Consider the following 18,510-nt stretch of genomic DNA (forward strand, 5'->3'; position numbering starts at 1 on the left):
CTTATAATATCCTTTTGAATATAAAATGATTTATTATTATGAAATATCATATATAGTTTTAATTGGATGATCATTTCTTATATAACACTGTGTCTTAATATCTTACATAGGCATCATTTGAGTTTTCAAACCACATTCTTAACTTCATATTACAATTTTGTCATTGCAGGCAAGAAGACAACAAGACCCTAGTCCTGGTTCCAACTTAGGTGGTGGTGACGATCTCAAGCTTCGTTAAGACTAGCACAGCACCCGTGCCGCCCATCCCTACATACACACTGCTTCTACTTGGTATCAGTAACACATTGTGCGACCAGAAACTGTGATAACTGGAGGTACTGCAGTCAATTTCGTGACCTGAGGCAGTAAAAGACATCGTCAGCTGCCATGGTTTTGCACTATAATATCTGTATTTCTGGTTTTTAAAACATGTAGCCAGTAATAATTTGAAATTTTTTTCTATGCAAGCTTATCTTGTTGGCATTATTTTGGTTGGGTTGAAAGTATCTTCTTTCTCCATTTTAATTTAAAAGTTCATGTCATTTAAGAACAAGATAAGAAATTGAAATTTGTATCAGGGTTTTCTTCAGCAGTTGCTTAAAATTATTTTATACTTTCAGATGAGTTGGTTATACAGCCTTCCTTCTAGATAAGCATTCTTTGTGTTTGTTTTCTCCATATTACTTTGTTTTTTTATATTCTACACCATTTTACAAATAAGATGTGTTTGCATTTTCTTACAAGCTAAACACCTAGCAGCATAGAGCTGTCTGCCACCGCCTCCTAAAACAAACGTTTACAGTTGTGAAAGTCACAGTATCCTTTTAAATACTAGTACTCATCTTTTTTTTTTGCCCTTTTAAACATAAAAATTTTAAATTAGTGTTCATTTTTATTTGTCTCAGATCTGTTTCAAGTTCTCTTCTATAATCATGAGTTTGGGTAGAGGTGTTCTCCATAGGTGATAATGTTCTACAGAAATGCCCAAAGAAGTCACAGGCTGGCTTCTGTTTTATTCAGGGATTTTATTTTTAAGTCAATCAGAAAAGGGATACTGGAACTTATTCTATGTAACAGCATATTAAACTGGAGGCAGTGATGAATCAGTACAAAGGTAAATTGTATTAACATCATGTTTAAGATAGCTGCTTTCATGTGTATTTTGTATTGCATGCTTTTGTAGAAACAATATTGGGTGATGAAGATTAGTCTTAGAAAATGTTCATCTGTGCAGGAGATACATTTTCTTCCATTAATTCTGGGTGAAACATTCACAGTTATATATGATGGTATTTTGCAAAAGGACTATTAATAGTGCATCGAGATGAATCAGTGTGACAATATTTTTAAAATAGGCTTAGTGTCAAATTGCAATTTTTTAAATATAAAACTGGAAAAAAGTGCTAAGTCATTTGGCACATGCTTACAGATACTTTTCTTGGTCATATTCATTAAATGTTACTACATTTCTGAATTTTTGCAAAAATGTATTTTATCATAAAATGGCATTATTTTAGAGAATTTTAAAAACTGACATGGTCAATTCAGAAAAGTCTGAATAAGGTCATTGCATTTAAAAAGCATATAAAGATACTTGATTGTGAAGGTGTGTCTTTCATTGTATATATATAATTCATCAACAAATACCTGTATCTCAAAATAAAAATATTTGTTATATATTTGAAGTCGTGCATGGTAAGGATTGTGTTTGAATCACTATAAACAATAATGTGTTACAAAAGATCATGCTGGCTTTGTATAACTAAGTACTATGAATGAATTTGGTTGGTATTTGGTGTTGTACAGCTCACATGTTTACACTCTCAGTGCCCTAATTCCTCTGGGGAATTACCTTTTTAAAGTGATCCTTACAGGGGTGTTTTAAGGTTACTTTAATCACAGAGCTCCTTCGTTTTGACCTCTGCAGTTAATTTTATTTTTTAAAACAACATGTTGGTGGTACATTTTCTCTGCTTTTAGCCAAGAGCTTTCAGTCCACCAGTAAATCAGATCACATGGTATTAAATTTTGTTGTTGCCATCTCTCTGTAAATAGTGAATGTTTTTTTATTAGCTCTGCACTGCTTCTGTCTTAATGCTGGCATTAAGATCATAAACCCCTTTTTTCCATAGTGCAGACTTTTAAAACTACTTTAAGTTATTGATGCAATTTCATATTTTTTCATAATCTATATTTAAAATTACATCATTGCATCATCCTTTCTAAATTCATCTCCATTAAAACTTGCCTTAAACTACCAGGTTGCTTTTGCCATTAGCTTTACTGTATATTTGTATGTTTAATTTAGTTTCACATTAAAATTCTGTGTAGTGAAAATGAAAACAAAGTCTTGGCTCTTTATTGATAAAATGTGATCTTTTCTGTCCTACTACTTTGACCCTTTTTACTTTTTTTTTTTTTTTAAGGAAAGCAGCAACAGTGCCATCTAGTGGTCACATCTTCTAGTTCCAAAGAGACCAGCCTTTATTTAGATCACAATGCACAGTAATTTCCCAGTGTATAATGTGGTTAGTGGGAGCAGGAGGGTCAGAAGTTTAATGTCATTCTTGGCTACCACAGAGTTCAAGACCTGGGCTGGAGAGATGAATTAGAGGTTAAGAGCCATTGCTGCTTTGTAGGGACCAAGAGTTTGATGAGTCCTAGCACCCAGAGTAGTCAGCTCACAATTGTCTCAGTACCAGGGGTCCAGTGCCCTTTTCTGGCATCTGTGAACATAGTATACATGTACATGAGGAAGTACATGCACAAACTATTATTTAAGATAAAAAACAATTTATTTCTTTTTTTTAAATTGGGGGGCTAGAAAATTGGTTCCATGGTTAAGGGTACTGGCTACTCTTCCAGGGGATTAGGTTCAATTCCCAGCAACTACATGACAGCTCTCTGTAACTCCAGTTCCAGGTATCTAATACCCTCATGTGGCATCCTTAGACAGTAGGCACCAATGTGCCACATAGACATACATGTAGAAAAAACACCAGTACACAGCTGAGCGGTGGTGGCGCACACCTTTAATCCCAGCATTTGGGAGGCCGAGGCAGGCGGATCTCTGTGAGTTCGAGGCCAACCTGGTCTACAAGAACTAGTTCCAGGACAGGCTCCAAAGCATGAGGTATATAAAACAGTGACCTCTGGACAAAATAAACATATACCAAATTTTAGTACCATCTTTCAGGATAGTTTAGAAATAATCATAGTAGGTGTGTATTAAATCTAACATTCCTAGAACAGGTCCTGGCATTTATCTAAACCTGAAAATTAAGCTTTTTACTTGAAGCATTTCATAAGTTTGATCTGTAATGAACAGATTTATGAATTTGCTTACTCACTACCAGATTTCCTACAAATGACAAAAACACCATAAACACTGGGTTGGCACTATTAAGGAAGACTGAAGCAAGAGGATTATGAATTCAAGGCCAGCCTGGGATTCATAATGAGGCCCTATTGAGGAGGAGGCGTATAAAACAATTTTAAATGCTGACCGTGAGCAAGGGCACAGTGGACTGAGCCAGACTATTCCCCATGGTAGAAAGGAAGGTTTATTGGCGATCAAACTGCCAAGCTATCTCTCGGGGATGGAGGAACCGAAAAGCAAAATGGGGGAAAGCAAGCAGGTTGTATTATGTCAACGGGGGATGGGGGGGGTGGGGGGGGTGTCTTTGAGCTGTTGAGAATCGACTTCCGGACAGGATCAAGAGAGGTTTCTGATAAGCAAACCCAGAGTTCAGACCTTTGTTTACCCAGAAGCAGAGTGTAGGGCAAGCCACTGCCTTGTGTGTTTGGGGGGGTGGGGGGTGGACCTAACATAGCTACTGGGAAATTGTATATTTTGGTTTTGAGCCTAGGCTTTAACGGCTGCGACATCTCTTCAGCCCACTATTAGGAAATTTTTAAATTGCCTATATTGCTGTCATCAATATCAAGATTATAAATGGGTAATGAATTATAAAATGGAAATTTTAATGAAAATTATTGAAGCTATAGTATTGCGTTTTAAAAATAAAACAAAGTATATCAGCTGGGAAGATAGCTCAACGGTTAAAAGTCCTGTTGTCCTTGCAGGAGGCCATGGTTTGGTTCCCAGGATCTACATGATGTCTCAACAACCATCCCTAGGTCCAGTTGCAGGATACAGCATCCTTTTCTGAACTCCATGGACAGCAGGCATGCACATATATATATGCAAGCAAAATAGTTTATACACATAAAATAAACTTTTTTTTTTTTTATTTTTGAGACAGGGTTTCTCCGTAGCTTTTTGGTTCCTGTCCTGGAACTAGCTCTTGTAGACCAGGCTGGCCTCGAACTCACAGAGATCCGCCTGCCTCTGCCTCCCTAGTGCTGGGATTAAAGGCGTGCGCCACCACCGCCCGGCAACTTTTTATTTTTATATTTCTTTCAAGACAATGTTTCTCTGTTTAGCTTTGGGGCCTGTCCTGGCACTAGCTCTGGAGGCCAGTAGACCAGGCTGGCCTGAAATCACCGATCTGCCTGCCTCTGCCTCTTGAGTGCTAGGATTAAAGGCGTGTGTCCAGCAAAGAAAACTTAAAAAAAAAACAAAACTATTAGTCATTTAGTATAACTTAGAGAAAATAATATAAATTGAGTGCCCTAAATAGGCATCATCTCTGCTCTCGAGGAACTTAGTCTATCCTTAAAGCTGTAGCAGCTTCTAAATTATATAGGAAGTGTTGGCAGTTGAGTACATCTGTACTGGATAGTCAAAATAGCCTACCCCAGGGAGACATCTGAACTGGAAGCTGGCAGTCGGCTAGAGAAGACTGAGAGGATAGGTCGCCAGCTAGTTAGTAGCTTAGCAAGTTTGAAAGAACATCAGGTAACGCCTACAGTATGGATTTTAAAGGGGCTGCAGAGGTCAGGGTGAGAGATACAAGCTTGTCTGTTTGTGTCAACTACATGGAAGACATTTGGACTCCTGCTAGGAGAAGACAGAAGTCACCAAGCAATTGGGAGATTTGTAGGATGAGTGCTTGAGAAATTTGCTTGGTTGACTGAAAAGGTCAAGGCCAGAAACAGAAATGTGTGCTCCTTAGTCATAGGGTAGCCTGGTGGGTATGAAGACCACTCGGAGCTAAGGGGGAAAGTGCCGGAACTGAAATTAAAATTCGTGCCCATTTTTTGTTAAAAATGGTCCATTGTGTTAATCTTAAAACATACCAAAAATGGGGCTGGGGAAATGGCTCAGTGCTTAAGATCTAGTTTTTAAAAAGGTAACAGCTTGAAATTTTTGAGCTAAATATCAGTGGTATGCCTGGCCTTATATAGCAGAATTGAACACTGTCAGCCATTAATACTGAACAAGAAAGAGGTGGTATTTTTTTTTAAAAAAAAATATTTATTTATTTATTATGTATACAATGTTCTGTCTGTGTGTACGTCTGAAGGCCAGAAGAGAGCGCCAGATCTCATTATAGATGGTTATGAGCCACCATGTGGTTGCCAGGAATCAAACTCAGGACCTTTGGAAGAGCAGGCAGTGCTCTTAACCACTGAGCCATCTCTCCAGCCCCTAGGAGGTGGTATTCTAAAAAGGGATTTGGAAATGCCTGCAGCGAACATGTGTCTTCTGTTCTTATGGACCAAGCTAATCTGGGCTCCTACCAGAGAAGACCACTCAGCACACTTATTGGGTTCCTCCGCTGATGCAATAAATCAAATCAAGCCGAATTAATAAATCCAGATTTAATAAACAGCAAAGCAGACTGACTCTCAGGAAGGCAGGAGAGAGAGAGAGAGCACGTGGGCAGTCCAATGATCAGGTCTTAAATACCCTCTAGTCGTCAGCTCTGGGGGAGGAGCTGACCCTTGGTGGGCTTTCTGAGGGGCGGGGTCTGGAATGGGAAGAGTGAAACCAGAGTGGAGATTTAGTCCGGCCTACTGGTGACTACACCTGGGTATTCAGAACTCAAGTGCAGCCATGAACCATTCCTGGAGTCCATATTTAAGCAAGAAAACCACATCCTGGCTGGAAAGTCCCCAAGATTCCTTTCCCACAACTGCAAGCAGATAGTCGCAAAAGACAAAATAATTGAATTGGCAAAAATAGGGAGGTCAGGCAACCTTTCCAAGAGCCCCTCATCCTTGAGTTGTTTTCTTCCAGGGATTGTTTTTCTTAAATTCCCCCTTACAGTTACTGTGGTACCAAAATGGAGTTCTGTGACCTTCTAGCCCTTGCCATAACAGCGCCTCTCACCTTCCTAAGTGAGGGGATCGCAGTCCTAACTTCCCTAGAAGAATCAGGATGTTCGTGGCTAGCTCTGAGAACTACCACATGCCGCTCTCAATTATGAAATGTTTTGAACTGGGAGTGTAACTGTATTATAACACTTGTCTAGCACACACAAGGCTCTGGATTGGATCACGAACACTACAAGATAAAAAAAGGGCCAGACCTCGGTGGTGCACGTCTTTAATCCCTGCTCTTTGGAGGTAGAGTCAGGCAGATGTCTGAATTCAAGGCCAGCCTGGTCTACAGTTTGAGTTCTAGGACAGCCAAAGTGACACAGAGAAACCCTATCTCGAAAAAAAACAGGGAAAAAAGAAGTAATTGTGTCAGTATCCAGATGCCCCTTGGGAACTGGCATAGTCATCCCTCTGCGCATGGCAAGCAGGTCCATGACTTTACGCAGGTGCAAAGGTCCCTTTAAGAGACAAGCTTTGCCCACTTCCCATCTATCTTCCTGCCTCTTCCTCTCCATCCTCTCCATCTGTCCTCCCTCCTTTTTTTTTTTTTTTTTTTTTTTTTTTTTTTTTGATTTTTGAGACAGGGTTTCTCTGTAGCTTTTGGTTCCTGTTCTGGAACTAGCTCTTGTAGACCAGGCTGGCCTCGAACTCACAGATCCGCCTGCCTCTGCCTCCCGAGTGCTGGGATTAAAGGCGTGCGCCACCACCGCCCGGCTAAAAAGCCCTTTTGAGGCCTGGAGGGATAATGATAGGAGTTTGATTCCTAAACTGGGCGATGGTGGCGCACGCCTTTAATCTTAGCACTCCGGAGGCAGAAGCAGGCAGATCTCTGTGAGTTCGAGTCCAGCATGGTCTACAAGACCTAGTTCCAGGACAGGCTCCAAAGCCACAAAGGTAACCTTAGATTTCCTGAAACTCACTGTGTAGACCAGGCTGGCCTGGAATTCACTGCTTCTCCTTCTGCCAAGAGCTTTTCTCCTATTCAAAGTTTCTTTTATTTACGACCGAACTTGAGTGGGTCACATTTAAATAAGCAAAGATAACATCCTTTGTTCACAAAAATCACCACACACTATCCCAACTGAGATTTCCTGGAAGTTGCTTCAGTAGTCTTCCTGGTTTTGTGGTTTATTCGAACTTTAAAAATCATTTTCACTAAAAATCATTTTTGCTTTGTATTTAGAGGCATGGGACTTTGTATCTTTGTCTTGGGACTTTGTATCTTTGTCATGGGACTTTGTATCTTTGTCATGGGACTTTGTATCTTTGTCTTGGGACTTTGTATCTGTCTTGCCTCTCCCAAGACCATCTCAGTTCAAGTCGTTCATACCCTTCCCCCCTCACAATAAATAAAACAAGCTGTTTTTTGTTTGTTGTTAGTTGAACCATTCCCAGTCTGGTTTGGATTAGAGTTCAGTTTAGGTGGGGGTGGAAAAGACTTTTTGCTGCCTTTTTTTCCCCCTCTAGCTGGCCTTGAACTCTTTTGTTGCGCAGCACAACCTTGAACTTCCCCACCGCCCAACTGCTGGGATTTCTGGCAGGCACAAACCTCCACATCCAGCCTCCAAACACAACTAAGCATCAGCGGTTACTCAGTCACTTACCCCCCTGGACACCCCAGTGACCCAGTTGTTGTTTTGGCATGTGACATGCTACTCAAAGACATCCTACTATTTTTGTTTTGTCTGAGGCCCATAGCAATGACTTCAAATTTTGATGAAACACCCCCTATATGCCGTGTAACCAGTTTGAGTGTTTAGTCTGTCCTTGGGGCACAATAATGAAAATTGAGCTCAGCTGCCTAGGATCAAGGAACCTTGGATAACTCTTTATCCTCCCTGAGTCCCATTTATTCCTCTATAAAGGCTGAGGGTGTGAAGCCTTGTCATCAAAAGAGGCTTCAGCTGCCTTTTAATTTTAGAGTGTCCTGTGGGGCCCAGAAAGGCTTGGCCACACTGCTCCCATGACACTTAATAAAAACCAGCTACAAAGTAGGTCTGAATTTGAGTTTACTGGCAGGCAACACCGGATTCCAAGGAAAGCCATAAACTGACACCACTCAGGGAGGGCCAGCATCTAAAGGGAAGTAAGTACCTGACATTCCAAGCATTAGATGATAAGACCACCAGATGCCCCTAAGCCCAGGACTCGCCTATTCCCCTGTTGCCAAGATATCCCTAGACAAATGTCAATCAGGGCCCCGAACCCTGAAAGTCTCACCCCCAACTTCTACTATGACAGCTCTCTCCTCTACCGCTGTGTCGGTCAGACAGAGTCCAAGCTCCAGTCTGAATAAAGGTTCTTTGCTTTTTTCATATGGGATTCAGTTTCCTAGGTGGTCTTTTGGGGGTCCTCGCAATCTGGGCTCTGGAGCAGGCAGGCCGAAAGTTAAAGCTAAACGCGATTGGAGGAGCTCCTCTTTCACTCACGGGAAACACGCACAGAAGGCTTAAGGGTCTGGGCAAGACGTGAAGCAGCAAAGCTGACCCCAGGCGGAGCTGCGCGCGCGAGGCAGCCTTAGAATGCACGCCCCAGGCTGACCTAGCTTGGAACCCTTCACCCTTCTCAATCTTCTCGCCCTAGCCCTAACCCACACACCCGCACATTCTCAACTGTGAAACTGCTCAGAGACAACTAGGTCCTAGAGAGAGTCCATTTCTGCATAGCTAAAAGTTAGTTGCAGTCAGCGTCGGTACTGTGACAAGCGAGTTGATTGTGGAGGCGCACGCAGGGTGTGAGCCTCTGGGACTGGGTCCTTCCCGTGCCTTTTGGTCCTAATGCACATTAATGGGACAGGAGTGTAGACGGCAGACGGCTTTATTCTTGTGTGATGTGTCGTAGGCGTTGTCCCTCTGCTTCTGTAGGCACGTATGGGCTACTGTGCAACTCGTAGGACCTCGAGAGTGTGACCCTTAGCTTCGAAAGCAGTCACTATTGCTGCTTGGCCGCCACCTAGCCGATCAGGCGCCCCCCATACAGAGTCCGCGCGTGCGCAATTCCGCCTCAGCTCCGCCCCCTAGGCTTGAGCCCCGCCTTTGCCACGCTTTACGGCCCGGCACGGCGCTTTTGCTGCAGTTGCTCCGGACGCCGCTGCTGCTGTTATTGCCGCTCCTGCCGCGGCTGCTGCCCTGGAGGTGAAGGGAGGTGAAGTGTGTTGTTGTGTCGGTGCTGCCGCCACCGCCCGGAACGGAGTGGCGAGCCGGACGTCCGCGGACTGGCGAGAGCGGCGAGTCAGCAGCTGCGTGGTCTCCTCAGGCCGGGTCCTGTCTGCGCTGCCGCAGAGAGGCCGCCCGGCCCTGCGAACCGAACCAATGCTGGACCTGGAGGTGGTGCCTGAACGCTCTCTGGGGAACGAGCAATGGGAATTCACACTGGGTGAGTGTGGGGTCCTTTCAAGACCCAATCCGCTGGCCCCTGCTTCACTCTGGCCCCCTTCGCTGCTAGTCTCTGCCCCAGATGCCGCTGCGTCCGCGGCTCTCTGCCTTTTCGTACCCTCTGGTCTTTCGGTTCCAGGCTTTAGAACCCGTTTATTCCATCAGTCATGGGATAAGCGATGCCCTTGCCTAGGGCTTCAACAGGGTCCTTCTTAGGAGCTGTAGTACTAAGAATTATAATAATAGCCGGTACACTCCAAATACTTAGTGAAAAGACCCTGCTCTTTTGAATTTATCTCTAGTAACCGTCCCTGAGGTCTGAGGATCAATACTGTTGTGCCCATTTTGCAGACTATGTTAAGAAATGAGTAGCACCCCGCGATCAACCTTCTGGTCTCTGATCTGTCTTCCTTTGGTTTTAGAAAGAGGCAGAGGGGTCGGGGGACACGGGTTACCTTTTTCAGGAGGAAAACCTAAGCTCCTATCTCATAATCAGATGGTGCGGGAAATTGAGCTTGTTTTGTTCAAGGAACTTCTGACTTGTTTTCTTCTCTTCTGAAATGCAGCCTTAACGTGTGATGTCGTAATACTAGATGCCCGAGTTAAAAGTTGAACGAAGTGGAAATTGCACATAGCTTTGTTTGGTCACTTTTGGGTTAGTTGGCCTTTTATGCGAACAAGAATGTTTGCATTTTTAGTAACTCCTTTATGGCAGCGCTGAGAAAAGAGGGTGGAAAACAGGTGTTACCGTTGCTTGTTTGTGTGGGCCTGAACCTCTGTCACTCTGGTGTGGGCTCCTAGACTGAGTCAACGGCTCCATTTGATTATGGTTCGTCCTTGAGTGTAGAAGATCCAGGTCTGTAGAGGCAGCGTTTTGGAGTAAGCAAACTGGGTAGAGTGCTGGAAAGAGCCTGCTGGGACTCGGTGGCTGCCTGCCTCCTGCCTGTTGTGGAAGCCAGCTTCAAGGAATCTTGGCTCTCTTCTCTCAGAATTTAGACTGCCTATTTCTATAGAGTTACCAAAATTTAATCTGCTATGAAAATGTTCCATTCAGCCTCTTGTGAGGCACCAGGAGCTTGACTGAGAAGCTAATGATGTTTGGCTTCTAATTAATATCCTTTTCTCCCCTGACCTTCCTGGATTGGCTTAGAACCACAGCAGCTTCAGGCTTAAGATGGTATAATTAGAGTGTGGTTCTCTTGTTTGATTTAGTGAATATAGGAGATTGGTTGGGGTAAGGAAATTTCCAGAACACTGAGCTATATACCTCACTACCAAGGGCTTCCTCTGGTAAATGTTTGACAATCCACCCCCAAGCTGCTAGTTTTCCAGAACCAAGAATTAGAGTAGTTCTTTCAAACTGTCTTTGCAGTAGCCAAAAATATCGGCAGAGTTGAGCTTTGGGGGAAAGCTCAGGGAAAAACTCAGGCTTTCTGATTACTTGTAAACATTTTCATTATTACTTCTGTTTTTAAGTTGGGTTTCATTTGCTTCTTTGTTTTTTAGACAGTTACTAGCCCAGACTGGCTTCAAACCCCCTATGTAGCTGAAGTTGATTTTAACTTAAAATATAGTACTGGAGATGAACCCTGGTGGCAAGCACAAGAGTGCCACCACCATGTCCATTTAGAGTCTATGGGGGGGGGCTTTTTGTTTTTGTTTCATGCTCATTGGTGTCTTGCTTGCATGTATGTCTGATGATATCGGATCCTCTGGAACTGGAGTTACAGACAGTTGTAGCTGCCATGTGGGTGCTGGGGATTGAACCAGGGTCCCCTAGAAGAGCAGCCAATGCTCTTAACCTCTGAGCCATCTCTCCAGCCCCCAAGTCTGTGTTTTTAAATTTATTTAGGAGGGAAGTTCAATGGTTGAGAGCACTGGCTGCTCTTCCAGAAAGAAGACCAGGATTTGATTCCTAACACCCCCGCCTCTGCCTCCACAGGCACTACATGCATGTCCTACATTACATATATTGCAGGCAAATACCTATACACAGTTTAAAAAAAATGTATGGGGAGGAGCGTGTGTGTGTGTCAGTGTGTAAGTCAGAGGACAACTGGCAGGAGGAGTTGGTTCTCTCCACCATGTGAGCAGTAGTGAGCAAACTCGGGTCACCACTTTTGCCTTGCTCACTGTGCCATCTTAGTAGCTCTAGAATCTGCAGGTTTAGATTGTGTAAATCCAGGACTGGGTATAGTGGCACAGGGCTTTAATTCTAGGATTTCAAGTTTTGTTTGTTTGGTTTTGGTTTTTTGTTTTTGTTTTGTTTGTTTGGTTTTGTGACAGCGGTTCTCTCTGACCCTGGCTGTCCTGGAACTCAGCTTCATAGACCAGGCTGGTCACAGAAATCCACCTGCCTCTGACATTCACCGCCACACCCAGCAAAAGACTATAGTTCTTTATAACTACATTATTAAAGAAAATAGGCTCTTTTTAGATATTACCTAATGAGATACCGAACCATAAATTTTTAAAAGGAGGATTTTTTGGTGTTTTGGTTTATTTTGGGTTTTTGTTGTTGTTTGGTTGGTTTGGTTTTTGGTTTGTTTTGGGTTTTTGAGGCATGGTTTCTCTGTAGTCTTGACTTCCTAGAACACACTCTGTAGACAGGTTGGCCTCAAACTCATAAAGATCTGCCTGCCTCTGCCTCCTAAGTGCTGGAACAAAACGCATACGCCCTCACCACCTGGCTCACTGTGACATTTTCATATGTCTGTCACTATACTTTGTTCTCATTTGATCCCCTGCCCTACCCTTCCCTATTTCCCCTCTGCTTGGTTTTCCTTTTTCCACTGAGAGGTGAAAGGTAGGATCCCTGGAGCTGTGTGTGTGCGCACGTGCGTGTGTGTGTGCACCATGAGAGGTGAAAGGTAGGATACCTGGAGCTGGAGTTACAGGCAGTGTGAGCAGCCCAATATGAGTGCTGAGAAAAAAACTCAGGTCCTGTGGAAGAGTAGCAAGTGTTCTTAGTCATAGAACCGTCTCTCCAGCTTCTGGATTTAAATGTGGGTTTCTCTGCTAGCTAGTCTGTCTTGAATCATCCTGGACCAGCAACCTCAGGCCTGTCACTAATACTATTCCTTTTCATCTTGAGTAATGAAAGGGCTGCATTCTGCTGGGAATGGTCACATGGCCTCTGTGCCCGGGGAAGCTCTGTGGACTCCTAGATCAGTGATAGTCTATCGTCACCCAGTCTACACGTTACTTCAAGTGTGTTTTGCAGTAAATTGCTTAATTATCACAGTGTATGTGGCCTAGCATTTTGCCTATGGCAAAGGGGCAGAGAGACATACTTAAGAGAGTCTTCCTCTTTCTCAGGGCTCCAACCTTCAAGGAGTAGCTTCCTAACAGGCTTTTATAATCATCTAGATACCAGTCACCCATGAATTTAGCTAAGCTTTTGTTTTATTTTATCTTTTGAGATAGGGACTCCCCGTGTAATCCTGGCTGGCCTGGAACTCACAGAGATCTGCCTGGGATTAAAGGGTGTGCTTCACCATGGCTGGTTTTCTGGACTCCGTCTTTAATCCCAGCACTCTTCACAGTGAGTTCCAAGCTCTGTGTGTGATGGGGGTGGGAGTGTAAATCAGTTTTCCACTCTCAATCTCCCCTAATCCCAAAACTACATTTGGGGCTGTTAGGTGGGAATAAGCATGGAACATGAATCTGCTTTAAAAGTTCATAGGTTAGAGAGCCTGGCAACGTCTCCCTTGTCGCCACAGTGCTGCAAGGTCCTCCTCATTGCCAGCCATGAATCTGCTTTAAAAGTATGTTCATAGGTTAGAGAGCCTGGCAACGTCTTCCTTGTCGCCACAGTGCTGCTAGGTCCTCCTCATTGCCAGCTAACCTTTCTTTATCGAGTAGGTGAAGCTGATAAACACATAGCTAGCCAGTGAGAGATTTCCTAGTTCTTACTGTAACCTGTGCAAATGCAGATGCATCTGGGCCTGGTAATCATTGCTTAGCATTATGATGGAGAGCTGCATCCAGCCTCGTGACTGCCTTCCTGGCCTTGGTATAATGCTGGGAGTTTAGGGAAATGCCAGCAACATAGGGACAGGAAAACCTCAGCAGATGGTTTGACCACTGTGGATAAAGACACTGCACATTGAAATAATGGTTTCAATAGGACTTGAAGAATATATTGATGTGGCAGCATGTGTCTGGATTTGTTTTTAGTTTTCTGAGGCAGAATCTTGCCCATACTAGTCTTGGAACTCTGAGCAGTCAATCCTCCTGCCTTAGTGTCCTGTGTGCTGGGATCACAGGCCTGAGTCACTGTGCTTGACTTGGATTTGGTTTTGAATCTCATCTTTAGAATACCTAAAGGCAGATTTAAAGGGTCATTGGAGAAAATGTTCTCCAGCATTGCCCTGTTGTACGGAGACAAATGGCTTGCTGTATCCAAGATAGCATGTCAGTCTGTGGAATATGCTCACAAACATTGGGAACTAAGTAGGAAATTATCCTACTCAAATAGTTCATTATTGTAATGCATTTTATTATAACAGTTCATTTTATTATAATAAAGGATATGTAAGATACTGTGGAGAGAGAGGGACTTGACCTAACCTCAGGGCTCAGAGAAGGGTTGGTATTAACCCACAGGAGAAAAATAAGTGATGTATACAGGAAAACATAATTTTGATTTATAATTAAATTTTGATTTATAATTAGAGTGTGGTGTACTGGCAAAAGAATAATAGCCAGGCATGGTGCATCCTCCCACTCCCCATTCCCAAGACTCAGGTGGTTGAGACAGGTGAATCTCTGAGTTTGAGGCCACTCTGGGCTGTGTAGTGATCTCCAGACCAGCCAGGAGTACACAGTGAGAACCTGTCTCAAAAATAATTCTTTTCCTGGAATGCTAATTTTGTTTGGTGTTGGCTCTCTGGGACACTGTAAAGGCCCTGGGCTCATGAGAAAGAAGGTAGTCTGTTGCAGGCTTCCACTAGGAAGTGCAGTTTACAGACTAGATCCAGAGGCAGGGAAAGGAATGTAAGAGGTTTTAACTTAAGATACACACACTGAATATTGGAAGTAGTGAGAGACCCAGAATACAGAGAAGATTAAAAAAAAATTAATCTGTTTAAATCTTATTTACCTTTAGTTGTACACAGAAAACAGATTGACTTTCTAGTTAGGATCTGGAAAGAATGAGATATAAGCAGAAGAAATTATGCTGTGTCATTGTGTGAAATATACCCTGATAAAGCCGGGCGGAAGTGATACAAGCCTTTAATGCCAGCACTTGGGAGACCGAGGCCGCTGATCTGAGTTCAAGGCCAGCCTGGTCTAAGGACAGCCAGGACTGCTTCACAGAGGAACTCTGTTTTGAAAAACAAAACAAACAAATACCCTATCACATACCTTTGAAGACTGAGAAAGATGGAGGAACAGCAGGAAAGAATGGTATCTGTGGAGAAATGGGAAGACCGTGGTATGAGACCTGTGTGTTCTGTCTCGGATATCTATAGCACAGATGCTCTTCCATTGCAGGAATGGCAAGCTGAGTAATATATCCAAATTGTTCGTATTCTCAGGAGCTTTGTCTGTTGTGCATTAGACCCTGTGCTATAGAAGACTGTGAAGTGTATTAATTGATTATAATTCAGGACTGGAAGTTCAGCTTAGTAAAGAGCTTGTCTAGCAAACATGAGGATCATCTCAATTCAATCCTGAGTACTCATTAAAAATAAATTATCAGCCGGGCGGTGGTGACGCACGCCTTTAATCCCAGCACTTGGGAGGCAGAGGCAGGCGAATCTCTGGGAGTTCGAGGCCAGCCTGGTCTACAAGAGCTAGTTCCGTGATGGGCACCAAAGCTACAGAGAAATCCTGTCTCGAAAAACCAAAATAAAATAAAATAAATTATCTGGGTGGTGATGGCACACGCCCTTAATCCCAGAACTCAGGAGACAGAAACAGGCGGATCTCTGTGACATGGAAGCCAATCTGGTCTACAGGAGCTAGTTCCAGGACAGCCAGGGTTGTTACACAGAGAAACCCTATCTTGAGAGACCAAAAAAAAATTTAAAAATATAAAAATAAATTAAAAAATTAAAGATTGGGTGTGGTAGCAGGAGCTTGAAATCTCAACACTGGAGAGGTGGAGACAGGTGCATTCCTGGGGCTTACTGGCCGGCTAGCCAGCCTAGCCTGCTTGGTGAGTTCAAGGCCAATGAGAGGTGTTATCTCAAAAAATAACAAGGTGAACTCCTGCAGAATTTTCCTTTGGCATCCACTTGAACACACGTGTGCGTGTACACACATGCACATATTAAAAAAAGAATATTACTTTCGACTTTCTGATTGATTGCTTTTACCTTTCTTCAAACTGAACAACAGCTCCTCAAACGAGAATGCAGTAGAATTGTTTGAATGGGATGGACTGCAGCTTCTAATTCTTTGTCTAGAGCACCTCATCCGAGTGTGGTCTTCCTTCAGTCCCTCTTCTTCCCTTTCTTTTGTTACTTTGCAACACCACAGAATAAGTGTTGTAAAGTCATAAATAAATAGGTGGTCAGCTCTGAGCAGGGAGCTGGGAAGTCAGACAGTGGTAAATAGCCCTTCCTGTCATTGCAGTCAATGTCAATGGACCCTGAAAACACACTTTTGTTATCGCAGTAAGTCCCTAGAATGTTGAAGGTGTCGGTTCAGCTCACTTAAACTGGAGGTAAATGTCAGTCTGCGTGTAATGGGCCTTGTAAGTATTTAAGCAATATTAGTGGCTTTTTAAGTGGGAATTAAATGAAATTCTTTGTAAAATAAGTTGTTTTTGATCAGTGTGTGACTTTAAACTTTTGTTTGTTTTGCTTTTGATACTTGCGTCAAATTACAATCCTCCTGCCTCAGTCTTATAGAACTGGAATTTAAAACTTCTTTAATGAATTCTTGTAAACCATATATCTTAATACACTCTACATGGGTTGTTGTAGATGCCAGAGAGGCAGAGAAGGGAGCAGTGTGGTGTTATAGGAAACCAGTGCAGTCAGGACTAGAAGCTTGGCCTCCGGAGTCATGAAGTCTGTGATTTTCCAGCCTATTCTTGGTTCATGCTGACTTTGTCTTTGAGCTCTTTGACTGCTTGGGATCGGTTTGGCTGTCCTATTGCTGAGAAGCTTTTCTCTATGTTCCTTTTCTCCCCTTGGGCAATCTTGAGTGGTTCCTTGGTCTTTGCTTTTTAGCTTTATTCTTACTTACTGTAGTGACCACGCTGTGTGCGTGCAGGCTTCAGAGCTCAATGCTTACACACTGTGTAGGTGTCTGTAAATGGACAGACCAAGTAACCACATGGGTGTCCTTCCTTTATTGCAGGAATGCCCCTGGCTCAGGCAGTGGCCATTCTTCAGAAGCACTGTCGCATCATCAAAAATGTCCAGGTTCTCTACAGTGAGCAGGTGAGTGGTGGCTGACTTGTTTACCGAAATAGAAGCTTTGGTCAGTGAGTGAGTTTACCTCCAGAGAGGACACTCTGGGGAGGCAGCTGGGGCGAGTTGCTGTGCTCCAACATTAGAGTCTTAGGTCAGTTTTCAGGGTGTCTTGGTTTGGAAACTTTGGTCTTGATGATCTAGTGCTGCCAGGTTTAGAAAGAAGATCAGTTAAAAAAAAAAAAAAAAAAAAAAACTAGACCTGCTTTCTTGTTTTGTTTAAATCTGTACTTCTGTACTTACGTACTGACCCTTAAAATGGGGACCTTTTCACGAGAAGTCACCTCAAGCTGTCTCTGATTTTCTAAAGTGCTTGTCACCTTTTGTGATTAAAAGTGTCTTTTCTGCTTTGTTGGTTGTCTGAAGTTCAGAATTACTTCAGGAAAGATCTCTAGGTAGCAGGCCGCATGAATTGAAAGGAAGCAGCACTAGCTAGCTCTCCCCTTCCCTCTGTCCTCTCCAAGACCATCTTCTCTCCACTGAGCTCCGAAGCCCGCAGTTCTGAGATGTTAGAACATAGGCCGCTTTGTGTTGCAAAGCTTTGGGAGCCGGTTTGAGCCTTGAGGCCAAAGGCTGTCCCTGTGGCTTTGCTGAGACTGAGTACTGACTGTATGTTTTAGTAAGTTTCAGCTCTTAGAGCAGACGCAACTTGTTTTTTAACAAGAAGAATGTTTTAGATTATAAGCGGGTAGTATTTCTGTGAAACTTCTCGATTTGTCTGACAGCAGCGGCTGTATTGGGCCTATTACCACTACCATAGGTACATTCTGCAGCTCTGCATCCCTTTGCTGCTCTGAAGGGTCTAGGAAGGGAATGCGGTCTCCAGTCAAGTACTCAGGGATCATGTGGTATCTGCCACACATATGGAACTTGACAGAATGTACAGGGGTTCCTTGAGTCAAGGTGACAGAGTGGATTCTCGTTTAAAGGATGGATGGTGGCTCTGTCAGCTCTTTGCTCTCAATCATTCCTAACATCATCTGACAGGTAGTGGCCGTTAAAACAGGAAGTGGAGTTGCTTGTAAACCTTGAGCTGAAATAAGATTGTCACATCTGAAGACTGAAGACTGGATGGCTTTGAAAATAAACTTTATGCTTTCTAACCATTCTGTACAAATCCTTGGTTCTCATATCACTTATCATTCCGGTCTTTGCAAGAATGTAACATTATGTTCATTTCCTAGTATTTTCTTTTAATTGTATTAGTTTTTGCCTGTGTGAATATATGTACCACATGCATGCGATGCCGGTGCTTGCAGAGATCAGGAAAAGGTATAGAGTCCCTGAAACTGGAGTTAACAGATGGTTATAAGCCACAGTGTGGGTGTTGGGAACTGAACTTGAGTCCTCTGCAAGAGCAAGTGCTCTTAACCACTGAGCCGTCTCCCTAGCTCCTCCCTAATGTCTTCTAAGCATCTGTACCTATTCGTAGACACAGTTGGCTTTGGAATTTTAGGTTTTGTGTAACCAGGGCTGGG

At 43.3% G+C, this 18,510-nt stretch overlaps 2 protein-coding genes across 3 annotated transcripts in view; both read left to right on the forward strand.

Moving 5' to 3' along the window:
* Positions 1-2,336, forward strand: part of Cbfb (core-binding factor subunit beta) — a 48,946-nt gene extending 46,610 nt beyond the window's left edge. For both annotated transcript variants that reach the window (XM_057754398.1, XM_057754397.1), the window contains exon 6: positions 170-2,336. In XM_057754398.1, the coding sequence (XP_057610381.1) occupies positions 170-192 (23 nt within the window). In that variant the 3' untranslated portion in view covers positions 193-2,336. The remainder of the gene's footprint in view (positions 1-169) is intronic.
* A 6,956-nt stretch (positions 2,337-9,292) lies between these two features.
* The window catches only part of Phaf1 (phagosome assembly factor 1), a 30,547-nt gene continuing 21,329 nt past the window's right edge, over positions 9,293-18,510 (forward strand). Inside the window, exons 1-2 of the mRNA XM_057753550.1 lie at positions 9,293-9,603; positions 16,920-17,002. Coding sequence (XP_057609533.1) covers positions 9,540-9,603; positions 16,920-17,002 — 147 coding nt within the window. The 5' untranslated portion in view covers positions 9,293-9,539. The remainder of the gene's footprint in view (positions 9,604-16,919; positions 17,003-18,510) is intronic.

This window comes from Chionomys nivalis, chromosome 21 (genome assembly GCF_950005125.1).
Source record: "Chionomys nivalis chromosome 21, mChiNiv1.1, whole genome shotgun sequence".
In the NCBI taxonomy this organism is placed as follows: domain Eukaryota; kingdom Metazoa; phylum Chordata; class Mammalia; order Rodentia; family Cricetidae; genus Chionomys; species Chionomys nivalis.